The sequence below is a fragment of the Perca fluviatilis genome, chromosome 6 (assembly GCF_010015445.1).
Source record: "Perca fluviatilis chromosome 6, GENO_Pfluv_1.0, whole genome shotgun sequence".
Taxonomy (NCBI): domain Eukaryota; kingdom Metazoa; phylum Chordata; class Actinopteri; order Perciformes; family Percidae; genus Perca; species Perca fluviatilis.
Genome location: NC_053117.1, coordinates 39,377,072 through 39,395,154, shown reverse-complemented (window position 1 = coordinate 39,395,154; position 18,083 = coordinate 39,377,072). Strand labels below are relative to the sequence as shown.

General features: G+C 43.9%; 1 protein-coding gene across 2 annotated transcripts in view; it reads left to right on the top strand.

The window, feature by feature from the left end:
* The first annotated feature begins 332 nt into the window (after window positions 1–332).
* Window positions 333–18,083, top strand: part of mn1b (meningioma 1b) — a 28,146-nt gene continuing 10,395 nt past the window's right edge. The window contains exons 1-2 of one of the 2 annotated variants that reach the window (XM_039803762.1): window positions 333–1,069; window positions 1,418–5,019. In XM_039803762.1, the coding sequence (XP_039659696.1) occupies window positions 1,479–5,019 (3,541 nt within the window). In that variant the 5' untranslated portion in view covers window positions 333–1,069; window positions 1,418–1,478. Of the gene's footprint in view, window positions 5,020–18,083 lie in introns of both variants that reach the window. The other variant, XM_039803761.1, reaches the window with a different exon arrangement.

Genomic DNA, 18,083 nt, shown 5'->3' with positions numbered 1-18,083 from the left:
CTGTTATGCACACTGCTGAATATCTATCTATCTATCTATCTATCTATCTATCTATCTATCTATCTATCTATCTATCTATCTATCTATCTATCTATCTATCTATCTATCTATCTATCTGTTCAAATGTGAAGATTGGCGTTTAAATGTAAAAGAAATACTGTTTCAGTGAAAACATATTTTTAAGTGAAAGCTATTTCTAAAAGCTCTGCTTTCCACACAATCTCATGGACCACCTTAAGAGCGTTTGTCCCGCCCCCCCGAAGCTTCTCCGGTCCGTCCTGATTGGCTGAGAGCTCGGGGATGGAAGCGGCTGCAGAAATGCAAAACTTGTTGCTGGCTCCTCCGGACGGCGTTGATCTCACACAGCGCCAAGAAGCGGCAGAGCGGAGTGTGTCTGCGAATCGATCCCAAGTGCACTCAGACCACACCAGGGCACGGCACGGCACGGCTCGGTGCACGGAGGGGGACGCACACTTTAGGAGCGAAACGCATCGAAAGGACTTAAAAGCAAAAAAGGCGCTTCCATGCGAGACTCATGACCGGCAGCGGGTGAAGGATGCTGTCAAGCCGCTCCGGGGTTGTGGAGTGCGGGTAGTGCGGGTGGTGCACGCCGCGCTGCTCCGGGTTCAGGTTCGCGTAAACGGACGCTCCGGTGCTCCGGTGCCTGCAGGGTTGGAGACCCCGTCTTTGTGGACTCACACTGGACTTTTGGCTACGTGCTGCCCAGCAGAGATTTTGAAGGACATCAGTGGGCACTTATTATTTAAAATATATGTTTTTCTCCCCTCAAAGCTACAAAGATAGTTTAAGCCAAACGGCTCCAATTGGACTTTTTTTTTTTTTTTCTTCCTTGTTTCAAGTATGGGACCTTATACAAAAACAAAAAAGTCGCTCTGGGACAAATGACATTGGACTGGAATAATGAATTAGTTGATAGAAATTGTTCTATTCCCTTTTTTGATCGCTCCAGTTTTTCTGCGCTCTCCTATTTAGATTTTTTTTGTTGGCGACATGTCTTTGTGCCATGTTCGCCCCTGAAGAAATGCGCACAGAAAAACTTTGGAATATGGTAGGTCATCCGTGCAGCGAGTTAATTACCAGTGTTTTATATTTGTTCTCTTAGTCAAAGACAAACACATGAGCAGTCAAGTGCACGCTATAATACGGGAGCAGGGACACAGTTTACGTGCGTATTTGGACACAGTCTGTCCTCTATAGCTCTCTCCTCCGCGTCCTTAGAGAAGTTAAAAAACAATATATATATATATATATATATTGATTCGCAATCAGAACTTATTTGATGAGTTTTAACATATAAGTCGATAAAGCAGTTTGATTAGTAGGCTGATACAAACATTTGGATAGTTCTCATAGCCTATCTTCCTCTTTTTTTTCTCTTTTTTTCTTTTGGGGACAGACGGAAAAACAGACCGATGTCTGGCAAACTGGCCGTCATGTGGGATTGATTGCAGGGGAGTATGTTTGGGCTGGAGCAGTTTGGTTCTCAGATTAATAGCAGAAACCCTGGCCAGTCAGAGAGAAACATAAACCAACCGAGGCTGAACATGGGTTCGCATTATAAAGGCCCAGGTTTTCACGCCGGAGGCCCGCCGGGGACCGTGGAGCCCGGCATGGGCCCTCTGAACGAGCCGCAAATGCTCGGGCTCAATATGAACATGAACGGAGAGCAGTACGGGGGCTTCCACCCGCGGGGCCACTCGGACATGCATGCAGGCAGTGGACTCCAGCAGCAGCAGCAGCAGCAGCAGCAAGGACCCATGCATGGATTTTTTAACAACCAGCAACCTCATCAAGGACATCCTCACGGCCATCACCCCCACCAACCTCACCCTCATTTCAGTGGGAGTTTTGGAGGCCCAGAGCCGGGCTCATCATGCCTGCATGGTGGCAGGCTAATGGGCTACAACAACAATGGCATGGGACCACAGCAGGGCTTTGGAGAAGGATTTGATCCTCTCGCTGAGGGACAGGCCGGGGATGGCTTCCCCCAGCAGCAGCAGCAGCAGCAGCAGCAGCGGCCTGGGAACATGCCTGACTTTCAACATCACGGGCCTCCCAGTGGCAGCCACGCTGTCCCCGCTCCCTGTCTCCCCCTGGACCAGTCGCCCAACAGAGCAGCATCCTTCCACGGCCTCCCTTCCTCCTCATCCTCCTCCTCGGAGTCTCACGGCTTGGAGCCTCGGCGCATGCCCAACCAGGGAGCTGTCGACGGATTAGAGTATAACTTCCCAAGCGAGCCTCCATCTGGACATTTTGATGTACATGTATTTTCCCCATCAGAATCAGAATCTCAGTTACCCCATTTTGGGCCAGGGAGGCCAGTTCCTGGTGGTAGTTTCCCAGGGAACCCTGGCATGCCACGGACAACAGGTATGCCGGGCATCTCTAAGGGCCACCAGCCGCCTCCGCAGCCCCAGCAGCCTCAGCATGGAGTGTTTTTTGAGCGTTTTGGAAACGGCCGGAAGGTGCCCGTGGGAATGGAGCCGGGGGTCAACGCAAGACATCCTCTCATGCAGCAGCAGCAGCAACAACAGGCTGGCTTAATAGCCAGGCAGAATTCATGCCCCCCTGGCCTCCCCCGACCCCCTCAGGCTGAGCCAGGCTCCACTAACCCCAACATTCTGGACGGAGGGGTCATGATGCCCGGCCAACACAACCAGTTTGAATATCCCATTCACAGACTGGAAAATAGGGGTCTGCACCCCTACGGGGACCCCATGTTTAATATGCAACAGCCCGCTCCTCCTCCCTCCCAACAGCCCCCGAACCAGAGGCTGCAACACTTTGACTCTCCCTATATGAACATGGCGAAAAGGCCAAGGTTTGACTTCCCCAATGCACATGGCGGTGAAGGCTGGTGCGCTGGCGGCGGGATGGAAAACCACCTCTCTCCCTCCGCCTACCCCGGCCTGTCTGGAGAGTTCACCCCACCCGTGAACGAAGGTTTCCCCCCAGGTCCGCTGCAGCACCCGGGGCCCGAGCAGCAGTCCCTGCAGCAGCGGCAGAACGCGGCCATGATGATCAAACAGATGGCCTCTCGCAACCAGCAGCAGAGGATGAGGCAGCCCAGTCTGCAGCAGCTGGGTCACCACGGCGAAGTGCCTCCCGGCCCGATGGCTCACGGAGGCCCGGTGGGGAGCATGCCCCAACCCAACTTTGACAGGGAGAACGTCGGCAGGATGAACATCGACGGACAAAATCCTCACGTAGCTCAGGAGAACTCCTGGTTCCAGGGGTCGCACCCACCAGGGGAGATGATGTCACGGCGTATGGGTGGAGCGGGTAATGAACCTGGGCCTCACGACATGGGGCTGCAGCAGAACGGGGCCGGGATGATGTTTAGGCCAGGCATGGGCATGCAGGAGCCCATGAGAATACCAGGAGACGGACACGTGCAGGCTCTCCATTCCCCCGGTATGCACTCGCAGTTCAACGTGGGCAACATCTCTCAAATGCAGTCTCCAGGAGCGGGGACGGGGCATCCGAACGCACCCGCGGAGAGGCGGCCAGCTGACTTCCCCGCACCCCCAATGGGAGCACAGCCGACGTTCCCCTACGGAGGGGGTAACCGTCAGGGCCCGGGCCACAGTGCTCCCCAGGGGGTGAACACCTCACCAGGGAGCTACCCTCCTCAGTCTGAGTTCCCTCCAGGCCAGCGGTCGTCTGTTAGTAAGCTGGGAGCTCTGTCCCTCGGGAACTTCAGCAAAACCAGCACTAAAGACAGTGTTTTCGGCCAGAGCTGCCTGGCGGCTCTTTCCACCGCCTGCCAGAACATGATCGCTAGCCTGGGGGCCCCGAATCTTAACGTCACATTCAACAAGAAGAACCAAAACGAGGGCAAGCGAAAACTGAGTCAGACGGAGCAGGACATTAATAGCAGCACGTCGAATGGGACTGGCAGTGCTGGAGCTGAATATTTTCAGAGCGGCACTTCCCAGAACAGCCAGATGCCTGGCACTGGGAATAGCAACTCAAAGCCTCCGAGTCAAAGCCAGCCGGTGCAGGGGGAAGCCAGCGCCCTCTCCCCAAACTACAACATGGACGCTACCCCGTGCAGTGAGGGGAAGGCAACAACAGGGAGTGGGAGAGGGAGAGGGAGGAGAAAAAGAGACAGCGGACATGTGAGCCCTGGAATTTTTTTTTCCCCTGACAATGGTAACCCTGTTGTAAGTCCAGGCCAGCAGACCCCCTCTGCTGGCGTTGGGGAGAGGGGTGGGGGCACGCCCCACGAGAAACACCTCCAGTCACCCTCTTGGGGGAAAGGAGGCGACCTAATGTTGGGGGACCAGGCCGACCTGATGTCTTCTTTGGACAGCGGCATCCAAAGTGTGGCCAAATCTGACGGCAGCTCGCCGCGGGTGGACTTTCCTGACGACGTCAGCACCCACTACGGCAACGAGGACGAGGTTTCCTCCAGCTCGGACGCCGCGGGGGCCTCGGCCAACAAGCCGAACCGCAGCCCCATGATCACCGGCTCGCCCAAAATGCAAAGGAGCGAGCACGGGTTGATAAATGGACAGAAGCCCCTAGGCATGGGCATTACCAATCACACTACCTCGACGCCAGACAGCTACGGACTGAACGCTGGCGGGGGCGCAGGGGCCAGCGGGGTGAGCCACCCGGGCACTCCCGGGGTGGAGCAGGTACGCACGCCATCCAGCACCTCTGGCCAGGATGAAATCCACCCTCTGGAGATCCTGCAGGCCCAGATCCAGCTCCAGCGCCAGCAGTTCAGCATCTCCGAGGACCAGCCCCTGGCCATGAAAAATGGCAAAAAGAACGGCGACTGTCCGTCACAGAACGGAGACAATGAGCTGGCGAGCTGCAGCCCGGACGCTGGGAAGGGCTCAATGGGCACTATTGACCTTGACACCCTCATGGCAGAGCAGCACGCCACCTGGTACGTGCCCGGCGACAAGGCCATGATGGACGGGTCGGAGGACGACAAGGCCATGGGACCATGGGAAAAAAATAAGAGCCAAAACAACAGCAAAGAAGGTAAGAAAAAAAAATGAAACCTTTTTTTTTAAATTCCACTTTTCTCTCTCTCTTCCTCTCACGCTCTGTGTCTCGCACTCACTCTCACACCAGCTGAACAATTTTCCTCCATAAAACGAGTGTATTTTCTTCCGTAAAATGCTTCTTGTTGGGTCTGAAGTGCAGTGTAACAGCACATACGTAATAGGTAGAAAATGCTCTGCGTGACGCTGATAATGGGACCTTTTGTCCATATTGTGCGAGCAGAAAGCAGCCGTCTGTTCAACCATAGGGTCTTTGAATTTCAGAGGTTCAGTCTATAGGAAGATAATCAATTTAATGGCAGCGCCAATCAAGTATTTAGAAAGAAAAAAAAAAATGTATGCTGTATTTTTCCTTGTTAAATTGGGTTATATTGAACGATATTTTTTTTTAAAACTGAAATTCAGGCTGATCTGACTGAACAAAAGCAGACCTTATGTGTTTCCATATGTTTCGTCATTGTGGAGGCGCTTCAAAAGAACAGCCCCGGCAAAGTAAACATTTCCTGTGGCTCTTTATCTCGGTTTTCAGGGTGAACAACTACATTGAGAAGATTAATAGCTTTTTGAGGATATGCGTTGCGCAGCGGGGTTCCCCTCGCCTTGTTTGTTTTTGTTATTACACTGGGATAATACCGGGGGATTGATTTTTACATTGGCAGGACAGGATTTTATAGGATTAGATATCACGGTGAAATAAATACAGCCGTTCACTTTTTTATTTATTTTTTTAAGTTAATTTAGAAATCTTTTAATAGGTTAACTAATTTTCAAATTGTGTTTGACTATTGTTAACAATTTGTTTTACATTTTAAATAATTATTGCCTCTTTTGTCACTTTTGAAATGATTTATTATCATGTTTTAATATTATTATCAATCACGTAGTGTTCAAATATTTTTGGCAGTCATTTTAGGAGTTTGTACAAAACCAAGTTTCTTAAGAAAAGGGTTCATGTTCTGGCCTAAAGGCACAGAGGCAGTTTCTTTCAGTGTGTAGCTGTAGCTTTATGGTAACAACTAGTTCTACCCATTTTTTAGTTTTAATATTTTATGGTTTTATATCTAAATTAAAATGCAGATAAATAATTTTACCGTCATGTCGTTTGCGGACCAGTTTGTTCTTCTAATTCTTCCGACTCTACTAATAATCATAATTCATTATTGCGATTAAATGATTTCTATATTGCTGTTTTATTTATATTTGGATTATGTGTGTATTTTTTTAAACACATTGTGTGCATTATTGTGCATTATAATTGCAGAATTGAGGCAAGTTGTGTGAAGATATGTTGCTTTCATATATTGAGTCATTTCTTTTGGGATGTTCTTTGTCTGTATTTGTACGTTAGTTAGTTCCAAAGCTGTGGACAGAAATGGATGACGCTGGAATTTTTTTTTTTTTGTGTGTGTGTGTGTGTGTGTGTGTGTGTGTGTGTGTGTGTGTGTGTGTGTGTGTGTGTGTGTGTGTGTGTGTGTGTGTGTGTGTGTGTGTGTGTGTGTGTGTTGTGTGTGTGTGTGTGTGTGTGTGTGTGTGTGTGTGTGTGTGTGTGTGTGTGTGTGTGTGATGATGGATGGATGGGTAAAATAGAGGATATAGCTGTATGGTGCGTCTCGAGCGCCTCTTTGTTCTGATCAGTGCGGGTGCAGAGAGGGGCGGGGGCGCGCACCGCCGAGGCTGGAGTCCAGGCGCATTGTTTATATGAGACTGAGCGCAGCGTGCCGGGTTAACCCTGATCCAAGCACTTCCAGAGAGCACTGGAATTTAACGTTTCCCCTGATGCAGCAGGCTAATATCACCCCAATGTATTGTTGTTGTTATTATTGTTATTATTATTATTATTATTATTCTAAATCGACAGACCAAAAACAAGCAGGGTACATTTGAATGGGATCCAGAATCAATCCAATCGGTTAGTTTCCCTCATGATTAGTCCTCTCCGCTAACGTGTGTGTGTGTGCAAGACAAATTTGTGGCCTTTTTGTTCCCATGGTTTCTCTCCCCCTTATCGTCATACACATATATATATATATATATATATATATATATATATATATATATATATATATATATATATATATAAATAAGTAACTGAGTTTTATTAATTTGTTTGAAATTCGGATAAAAAACTGAAAACTAAACGGACAAACTAAACCACAAGTAGAGCGTGGTGGCGGTGTAAAGGAAAGAAAGGAAGAACGCCCACTGATGCCAGGAGATGATAAGTAACATCATCACTTTTGATATTGATTAATGAGTTTTCTTCTGAGCCGGAAACCCAACGCTGATAAGCGGCGCCCCCCCGTCACCCCGTCACCCTGTTGCTCTCGCCGGTTTCATTTCTCTGGGGCCCGATGGCGTACAGTTAAACTTCATAAAATCAGTAGGGATTTAAAAGCAGAATAGTCTCATTTCTGCGTTCATTTCCTCTCCCTTCCTCTGTCTCCTGTCTCCTTCGCTCTCCTCTCCTTTCTCTCTCTTTCGGTCTCCTGTTTCCTTCTCTCTCGTCTCCTTTCCCTCTCTCTCTTTCTGTCTCCTTCTCTCCCCTAGCCTCTCCTTTCTCCCTCTTCCTGTCTTTTTTCTTTTCTTTTCTCCCCTCTCCCTCCCTCCCTCTCTCAGCCCTCCCCTCCCTGCACGGACACGAGGCATGCAGCTCTGGAGCGATCGATAGCTAGTTAGCACAAATCACGGCTCCTGACAGTTTCTCATTTGAGTGCTTCAGACAGCAAAGATGAAAAAAAGAAAAAGGAAAAAAAAAGGTGGAGGTGTATTTGGGAGGGGCTGGGGGATTTCGAGATTGAATCTGATGCTTAGGCTACACAGAAGGGAGCAAAATAACATAATAATTGAAGATAAGTCATAGCCCGCAGTGTGGTTCCATAAGAGCCGGTATCCCACTGCAAAAAATATCCATCCCTGTGTACCCGTCAGTCTCAGGGGGAGATAATATCAGTGACACTCATAAATATATAAATGTCAAATATAAATCATTAGTGCATTAGCATTAACTAAATGTAACTCGGGCAAGAAAAGCCTTAACAGATCATTTTCATTAGCATGAATGTAATTCCTGTGACCGTGTGAAATATACTTATAATAAGTAACATTTTATTCCTCAGAACAATTGAAGAGGTTTACTGTCATATGCACAGTGAAGACGTAGTTACACCATGCAGTGAAAAGATGACTATGTCAGCCAATTGGGTGTTAAAAACACACACAAGATTAACACTGTAGATGACATAACCAGTGAAGATATTGTTTTAGCAGCGGGGGTATTCTGAACGGTTATATAAGTCTGAAATACACGCTGAGAAAAATCAGTTTTCTGAAGTGGTAGATGTGAAATATGATTTTCTTCTTGAAGGTGAAATGGTTTTCTATCTGTCCGCTCGCGTCTTCTTCATCTCTCTCAGGAGCGTTGCTGTTGAATTATGCAGAGATCATTTTCACTCTTAAGGTATATGCATTCTGTCACGTTGTTAAATTCAATAATGATGAACCAAATCGTAAATACTCCGCTACATTTCAGAGAGAAATATTGTACTTTAGTTACTCCGCTACCTTCATCTGTTCCAGCTTTAGTTACTAGTTACTTTAGTTACTCCGCTACATTCATTTGTTCCAGCTTTAGTTACTAGTTACTTTAGTTACTCCGCTACATTCAACTGTTCCAGCTTTAGTTACTAGTTACTTTAGTTACTCCGCTACATTCATCTGTTCCAGCTTTAGTTACTAGTTACTTTAGTTACTCCACTACATTCATCTGTTCCAGCTTTAGTTACTAGTTACTTTAGTTACTCCGCTACATTCAACTGTTCCAGCTTTAGTTACTAGTTACTTTAGTTACTCCGCTACATTCATCTGTTCCAGCTTTAGTTACTAGTTACTTTAGTTACTCCGCTACATTCATCTGTTACAGCTTTAGTTACTAGTTACTTTAGTTACTCTATTACATTCATCTGTTACAGCTTTAGTTACTAGTTACTTTAGTTACTCCGCTACATTCATCTGTTCCAGCTTTAGTTACTAGTTACTTTAGTTACTCCTCTACATTCATCTGTTACAGCTTTAGTTACTAGTTACTTTAGTTACTCCGCTACATTCATCTGTTACAGCTTTAGTTACTAGTTACTTTAGTTACTCCGCTACATTCATCTGTTACAGCTTTAGTTACTAGTTACTTTAGTTACTCCGCTACATTCATCTGTTACAGCTTTAGTTACTAGTTACTTTAGTTACTCCTCTACATTCATCTGTTACAGCTTTAGTTACTAGTTACTTTAGTTACTCCGCTACATTCATCTGTTACAGCTTTAGTTATTAGATACTTTAGTTACTCCGCTACATTCATCTGTTCCAGCTTTAGTTACTAGTTACTTTAGTTACTAGTTACTTTACACATTAAGATTCCTGCACACAGAACACATGTAGTTTATAAAATCTGATGTTTGATTCTAAAGTAAACTAGCCGACAATATAACGGACTACAAGTCTACAGCTGAGATGATGAGACCATTAACCATCCTGTTGTCCTCCGGTCAAATTTGACCCAGTTTCAAAATGTTTCTATATCAGAAATTTGGGTTGTCCATTTATTTTTTTTGTCCAAAAACAATAACGTCTATGGTTCACTACAACACATTTAACAAGTTAAATACATAATCAGTTCACTACTGTCATTGAATTTGGGTGTTTTAGTCAATTTTATAGCATTTGAAGAAACAACAATTAATAAAAGAATGTGGGGAAAGAAGTGACAAAAATGTCCAAAAAAAAAAATGACAAATGTAAATAAAATTGGGAAAAAACTTCAAAAGGCTCAGAAAAAGTCGCCAAACGCTGATAAAGGTTTTTGATTTCAGATTTTGAACCAGAAAAACAAAGTTGCAGGTTGATGGCGCGAGGGTTAAACACACAACTGGTTAGATCCACTTTCTACAATGGGAGGATTTTTACTTTGAATACTTGTAAGAGTATTCTTACGGTGTGGTATTAGTACTTTTACTGCAGTAGAGGATCTGAATACTTCTTCCACCTCTGATGAGAATTATGGCAGAGCTTTGAGTTCTCTCTCATTCATCTTCACGTGCCTAAATATGAGCTATAATCCGTGTCTGTTGAGAGTTTAGGTTTTGTCCCGAGAACTCTTACGTGACGCGTCTTTGTTGTACGGGAAGTTCACCGCAACTGCCTGAGAGTTTTCGGGTTGTCTTCCCATTGTGAAAATCAACACTTTTTCTGACGCTTTTGCCTCTTTTTTATTTATTTTTTTTCACTACCATGTATTAACACCACTAACATCAACTTATTACTAGTTTTACACATTTTTTTTGAAACTCATGGTCAAAAAAACCTAATCACAGGAAATGATGCCTAATTCTTGAGTTAAAAAAGCAGAAATTATGAATTATTTTGACTAATTTTAAAGGATGGATGATCACACACTGGTATATGTCAACATTCAGTCAGGATACTGTTTTGAAACCATTTCAATTTTTTTTCTTTTCTTTCAAATGCCATAAAATTAAATGAAATGCCCAAAATTCAATGAAAGTAGAGATCCGATCATTTATTGTACTTGCGAAGCGCGTTGTATGGAAGCATCAGTGTTGTTTTTAGGTAACTGAAACCTATATTTCTGATCTAGACCTTTTGAAAGCGGGTCAGATTTGACCCTGAGACAACACAAGGGTTAAACAGTCGAATGGTGGTGTCGTGTGGACGTCGGTGATGCGGACGAGTTGATTGCAGTGGAAGTTAAAAAGCTGTGAGGGCAAGGGTCAGTTTGGACGTACTGTATGTGGGGCTGCAACTAACGATTATCTTTTATTGGCGAATTAATCTGTCGATTATTTTCTGGATGAATGGATGAGTTGTTTGGTCTCTAAAATGTCAGAAAACGGTGAAAAATGTGGATCATCGTTTCCCCAAAAAGCCCCAAGATGACATCCTTAAATGTCTCATTTTGTCCCCAACTCAAAAGATATTCGGTTTACTGTCACAGAGGAGAGAAGAAACTAGAACAATATTCACATTTAACAAGCTGGAATCAGAGAATTATTTACTTTCTTTCATAAAAAATGACTCGAACCAAATACTAACATCTCCACTATTGAGCAGAATTGATATTTTGAGCATCCTACACATACAGTAGAAATAAAATGGATAGAAAGGCCATTCCACTTTGTTTCTATGGTCATGCGCTTCATTTGAATGCATTCTGGTTGAATTCACTGGGGGGGTTACCCCAAAAACCTATTACATTTTCCTTTGCATAATTAAAGACATTTGCATCATAAATTGATGCAGAAAAATTTGCCAGAATGCAGAAAATGAAGTGTTTTGAAGTTCAAAATTTCAGTTCTGCTCAAAAGTGGAGATCTCAACGTTGAACCAAAGTTCTGTGACAGCATGTAGCTCCAGTATTTCACCGTGCAGGCTAACGATGCATCATGGGCGCCGGTTTTAGACTTGTGTTGCGATTTTCATTCACTGCGATTTGATAGTATCGTACCGTGTAAACAGAAAATATTTGTTTTCCATTTTCGGCCTTTATTTGTACAGGACAGCTTAGACCTGAAAGGGGAGAGAGAGAGACAGGGGGGGGAATGACATGCAGCTAAAAAAAATATATATAAAAATAAATATCCCGCTACACGCCCTACTGCAGGCTAGAGCTGGGCAATATATGGATATTATATCGACATCATGATATGAGACTAGATATCGTCTTAGATTTTGGATAAAAAAAACCTCTTGCTGTTTTAAACCGCTATATAAAAAAATTTTTTTTTCTAACCACACCCCTCATTTTTTTTTTTTTTATTATATTATTTGCCTTTTACCCACTTAGTCATTATATCCACATTACTGATGATTATTTATCAAAAATCTCATTGTGTAAATATTTTGTGAAAGCACCAATAGTCAACACTACAATATCGTTGCGATATTGATATCGTTGCGGTATCGATATCGAGGTATTTGGTCAAAAATATTGTGATATTTGATTTTCTCCATGTCGCCCAGCCCTGCTGCAGGCCCTACAGCCCTGCTGCAGGCCCTACAGCCTGCAGAGTCTGCTGTGCAACACCAGCAGCTGTCCTTGTACGGTGTCTGTTAACATTTCCCCTTTTGTTTTTATTTTTTTATTTCTTCTACCTCTTCCCTTCCGTTCTGTATATCTCAGCCAGAAGCCGACGGTTCATTTGGAAACTCGTGCAGAGTCTTGATAACAGGCCACACAAACACACACACACACACACACACACACACACACACACACACACACACACTTGTTCACTCACATGTACACTCTTACACACACTCACACACAGACACACAAACTTGTAAACTCACACGTATACTCTTACACTCACACACAAACGCACACTTGTACACTCACACATACACTCGCACGCATGCACGCACGCACACACAAATGCACACTTGTACACTCACGCGTATACTCAGACACACAAAAACACAAACACACACACAAAAAACACACATTTTACAAAATCACAATCCTGTGTACATTAATCAGCCCCATGAACTGCTCTATCATGATCAAATCTCAATAATCAGCCCCATGAACTGCTCTATCATGATCAAATCTCAATAATCAGCCCCATGAACTGCTCTATCATGATCAAATCTCAATAATCAGCCCCATGAACTGCTCTAATCATGATCAAATCTCAATAATCAGCCCCATGAACTGCTCTAATCATGATCAAATCTCAATAATCAGCCCCATGAACTGCTCTAATCATGATCAAATCTCAATAATCAGCCCCATGAACTGCTCTATCATGATCAAATCTCAATAATCAGCCCCATGAACTGCTCTATCATGATCAAATCTCAATAATCAGCCCCATGAACTGCTCTATCATGATCAAATCTCAATAATCAGCCCCATGAACTGCTCTATCATGATCAAATCTCAATAATCAGCCCCATGAACTGCTCTAATCATGATCAAATCTCAATAATCAGCCCCATGAACTGCTCTATCATGATCAAATCTCAATAATCAGCCCCATGAACTGCTCTATCATGATCAAATCTCAATAATCAGCCCCATGAACTGCTCTATCATGATCAAATCTCAATAATCAGCCCCATGAACTGCTCTAATCATGATCAAATCTCTCTCTCTCTCTCTCTGTCTGTCACGTGCTGACTTTGACAGCTTTGAAAGGAGGAAACTTGCATCTTATCCCACCTACTAGAAAGCACTTAAATCCCCTGAAAGTGCCGTATTGATATTCCACCGCGGAGAACAATCCTGCGAGACTAGCGTGCCTTTTGACATTTCGGTACGACAACAACCCACAAATCACATGCGGGTAATTTCTATTTCCTGTTTCTCTTGAAAAAGAAAAGAAAGGAGAAAGTGATTGGCATGTGCTTGAATATGGCGAAGAAAGGGGGGAAAAAAAAAACCCAGCTCGGGGCAGTCTGTGTTCTTTACCTGTCATTACAAGGTGTTTGGTATCGACTTGTGTTCCACATGCAGCAGAGTCCCATCGCACACACACTCCCGCGCCGCGGTAATGATGCTCATTATGATAATCATAGCAATTAGCCTCGGTAATATTCTTTCCAAAAGTCATAATTCATCCTCAGGCAACTCTAGAAGTTTGACTCAGTTACTGACAGTGGTGTAGTGGTGTATATATATATATATATATATATATATAAAAATTTCATTTCCTGTATTCTGATACACTTTTATGCACCAAATTCCACCAATTTACGGTGGAAAAACACAGATGACACATCAAAATATATCACAAATATAATGGATAGTATGTTGCGTGTCATTGGGCATTTTTAAAGTGGGTATATGGAAATCCTGGAGATTTGTTAGTGGGTATACTGCGTATTACGTAGACCACGTTTCTAAACTCAAGGCCCGCGGGCCAAATCCGGCCCCTGGCAGATTTAGATGCGGCCCTCCATAACAATTTTTAGGTTCATAATAAGTTTTGGCCCACCTAGTTTTTGTCGCTTTTTCTGAAGTTATTGTCACTTTTGTCCACGTTTTTGGCACTTTTTTTTTTTTTTTTTTCAACGATGTTTTTTTGCCGCCTTTTCCAACTTTACCTTTTTTCTTTGATGGCTAACATACTTTTTTGGGGGGCTTTATGTCGACCGAGCTGTAAGTGAGAAGAGTATATCAGACATGCAATAATACAGTCAAAGATGTTTGACTTCTTCTACACGCCTGGCCCTTGGTGGGATCCTTTTTCTCCAGCGTGGCCCCTTAACGAAAAACTGAGTTTGACACCCCTGACGTAGACTACACCACTGGTTACTGACGGGTTCACGGAGGGGGGGTGGGGGCGACAAAGAACAGCTCATTTACGGCTAGAAGTGCTGATTTGTGCAACATGAACATGCAGTTCCAAATCCAAATGCCCACTGATGATAGGCTCACTGGCCTATAGGTAAGGTAGTCACTAAGATCCACACACTATTGTAGGCCCAGTTTATTTTCTACATGTAGTAGGGGGTCCCTGCACCGTCTCTCTTTCAGTTAAGGGGTCCTCGGCTTAAATTACGTTGAAGACCCCTGGATTAGTCGACTCATCGCTGCGGTTCTGTCGTGGTTCTGTGTGTATGTGTGTGTGTGTGTGTGTGTGTGTGTGACAGAGCCGAGGGGCAGGTTTGTAGCCACTGCAACTTGACAGCATGGATTTTTCAGGCGTAGACATGAAGTTTGATTTATTTAGGACCCCCCCCCCACCCCCCCCGATCTCAGGTGTCCCACTCAGTGGAACACGCTCGCTTAATTCCAATGTGTTGAAATTATTTAAGAGTATTTACTTGACTTGTAAATACTGCAGATGTAAAGAAAAGCCCCTGGAATTTAAGTGTGTGTGTGTGTGTGTGTGTGTGTGTGTGTGTGTGTGTGTGTGTGTGTGTGTGTGTGTGTGTGTGTGTGTGTGTGTGTGTGTGTGTGTGTGTGTGTGTGTGTGTGTGTGTGTGTGTGTGTGTGTGTGTGTGTGTGTGTGTGCGCCATGTTCCCAGGCTTTTTATTTTTTTTTTTTTGCAAGACATTGAGCACTGGTGACAGTCAAAGGAAGCCTATTAAAGAAGCGTGCTTGTGACTGATGAAGAGAGAGAGGGAGAGAGAAAAAGATGAACAAAGGTGTCAGGCCCTGCTGGATTTAAAAAAAAAAAATAAATAATAGCAGCTCATCCGGTGTTTTGTTTTCCCCTGGGAAGGGTGTTAGAATAAAATAAAACTTGTCTCAGCATGCGGTAAATATTCTCCTCAGATGCAGCAGGGAACGGAAAGCTGAAGAGTTTGTCAGGGAGATGCACAGGACCAGGAGTTTGAAACCATCCACCGTGGATGGCTGTCCACTGTCTGGTTGAGTGACTGCCAGGAAAAAAATCAAAATAAATAAAAAAGCCGCTCCTGAAAGGTGTCCTGGGTTCATATGTTGCACGGGATGCAAGTAGAGCTGCAATGAATAATCGATTCACTGATAAGCTGTCGTTTTTTTTTTTTATTAGTAAATATTCTCTGATTCCAGCTTGTTAAATGTGAATATTGTTCTAGTGTCTTCTCTCCTCTGGGACAGGAAACTGAATATGTGTATATGAGTTGGGGACAAAAACAAGACATCTGAGGACGTCGTCTTGGGCTTTTTGGGAAATTTTTTTTCATTTTTAGAGACCAAACCACTAATCGCCACCATTAATCAAAAAAATAACCGACAAATTCATCGACAGGGAAGATAATTGTTAGTTGCAGTTCACGTGTGTGTGTGTGTGTGTGTGTGTGTGTGTGTGTGTGTGTGTGTGTGTGTGTGTGTGTGTGTGTGTGTGTGTGTGTGTGTGTGTGTGTGTGTGTGTGTGTGTGTGTGATGAATAGTTAGTTGGGCGATTACTTTAATAGTTGACTAATTGCTTATTCTTTGCAGCTCTACCTGGCATTATATAAGCTGTGTGTGCGTGTGCGTGTGTGGTGTGCGTGCGCAGTTGTCACGCTGCCAGCAGCCGTTATGTCATTAGCCGTACAGGTAGTCGTCAGGCGCCTTTTAATTTGTATTGAGCGATTGACAAATGGGTTATGACACTGGGGCTGTTTCTGCTGCGTGGCAGAGGCAGAGACTGATGGAGCGAAAGAGAAAGTCAGAGAGAGAGAGGGAGAGATAGAACATCTGTAGTCTTCGCTCACGAGGCGAGTGCCTGAGAAATAGCTGTCATTTGCCAGTTATGGAAGAGAAAATAATTTCATTTGAAACATTTTTTTTTTTCCATCGGTTTCATGCTCCACGACTATTGTTCATTCTCAGTCTGTATGCAGAACGTTAAGAACATATTGAACTATGTATCTATTTAAAATGTGTTCCCCCTCCAACCCAGAATAATGTAACTACAACACACAACAGCCAAAGCCCAAAAATATAGACTATAATTTTTTAAATGTTATCTAATTGATTGCACGCATTTCAATGATATGTTTAAAGTTTTTGCAATTCCTGGAGCAGAATGTAAAATGACCCTTACTTTAATTTAGGGCTGCAACTAATGATTATTTTCATTGTGGATTAATTTGCTCAAATACATGGATTAGTTGTTAGGTCTGTTCAATGTCAGAAAATGTGAAAAATGTGGATCAGTGTTTCCCCAAAAAACCCAAGATGACGCCCTCAGATGTCTTGTTTTGTCCCCAACTCAAAGATATGTTAACAAGCTGACATCAGAGAAGTTTGATTTTTATTCCATGAAAAAATTACTCAAACCAATTTATCGACTATCAAAATAGTCGCCGATTAATTTAATGGTTAACCGTTCATCTAATCATCTTTGCAGCTCTACTATTATTGAGATTTAAAACCAGAGCTTTTGTCATGCAGCTGCTTCCAAAACTCAAACGCGCGACGTGTTTTCACGTGTGTGTGGTTGACCTTTTGTCCGAAAAAAAGGTGAAAACGGAGAAATGTGAGAAATTCCGAGTGTTGCAGCTCTGTGCTGAAACAAAATAGAGACAGCGAAGTAGATCAATATGTCAGCCGCTCTGCCGACATGCTGGACAGGTCCGGGACACGGCTGGGAGTTATGAAGGAGGCACTAAATCACTTCCATGTTCTGATTTGTGTCTGCGTTTTGTGTGTGTGTGTGTGTGTGTGTGTGTGTGTGTGTGTGTGTGTGTGTGTGTGTGTGTGTGTGTGTGTGTGTGTGTGTGTGTACGTGTGTGTGTGTGTGTGTGTGTGTGTGTGTACGGTGTGTGTGTGTGTGTGTGTGTGTGTGTGTGTGTGTGTGTGTGTGTGTGTGTGTGTGTGTGTACGTGTGTGTGTGTGTGTGTGTGTGTGTGTGTGTGTGTGTGTGTGTGTGTGTGTGTGTGTGTGTGTGCACGTGTATGTGTGCATGTGTGTGTCTGTGACATCCGAAGCTCCACTCATCTCTGTAAATCGTGTGTGTGTGTGTGTGTGTGTGACGAATGCTGGGGGCGATGCCTGCCTGGGTATTTCTTTTCCCCCCTTTATGTTGCGAGAGAGGAAATCCAAACCCAAATAACCCCTGTGTGAGAAATATGCGCCCCCCCCTTTCCCCCGCCTGCCCCTCTCTCTTCAGTTATCTTCTTCTGCTCTTGGGTGGGGGTGGGGGTTGCATGGAGCCCCCACCCCCACCCTCAGGGCAGGGGATACCTGGGACAACACCTCCGTTAGCCTCCACACACATTATCAAGACTTACATTTTAAACATAACTATATTATATACATAATTATTTTGGGGAGGCTTACCTATTCGGCAGAGACCTACACGTCCTCACTTGTTCCTCTTCATTTATTTTTGTGACTTTTTTTTCTTCAATTTTTGTAAACATAACAGAACATTCCCTGACAAATTAGATAAATAATTTTAAAAAAATAGAATAAAAATAAATAAATAGAAATAAAGAAAGAATTCATCAAAATAAATTAAATAGAAATAAATAAATATAGTAGAATACAATAAGAAATCTTTATTATATGTATAGTCATACTCCGTTAAACATATGTGCATAGAATGAAT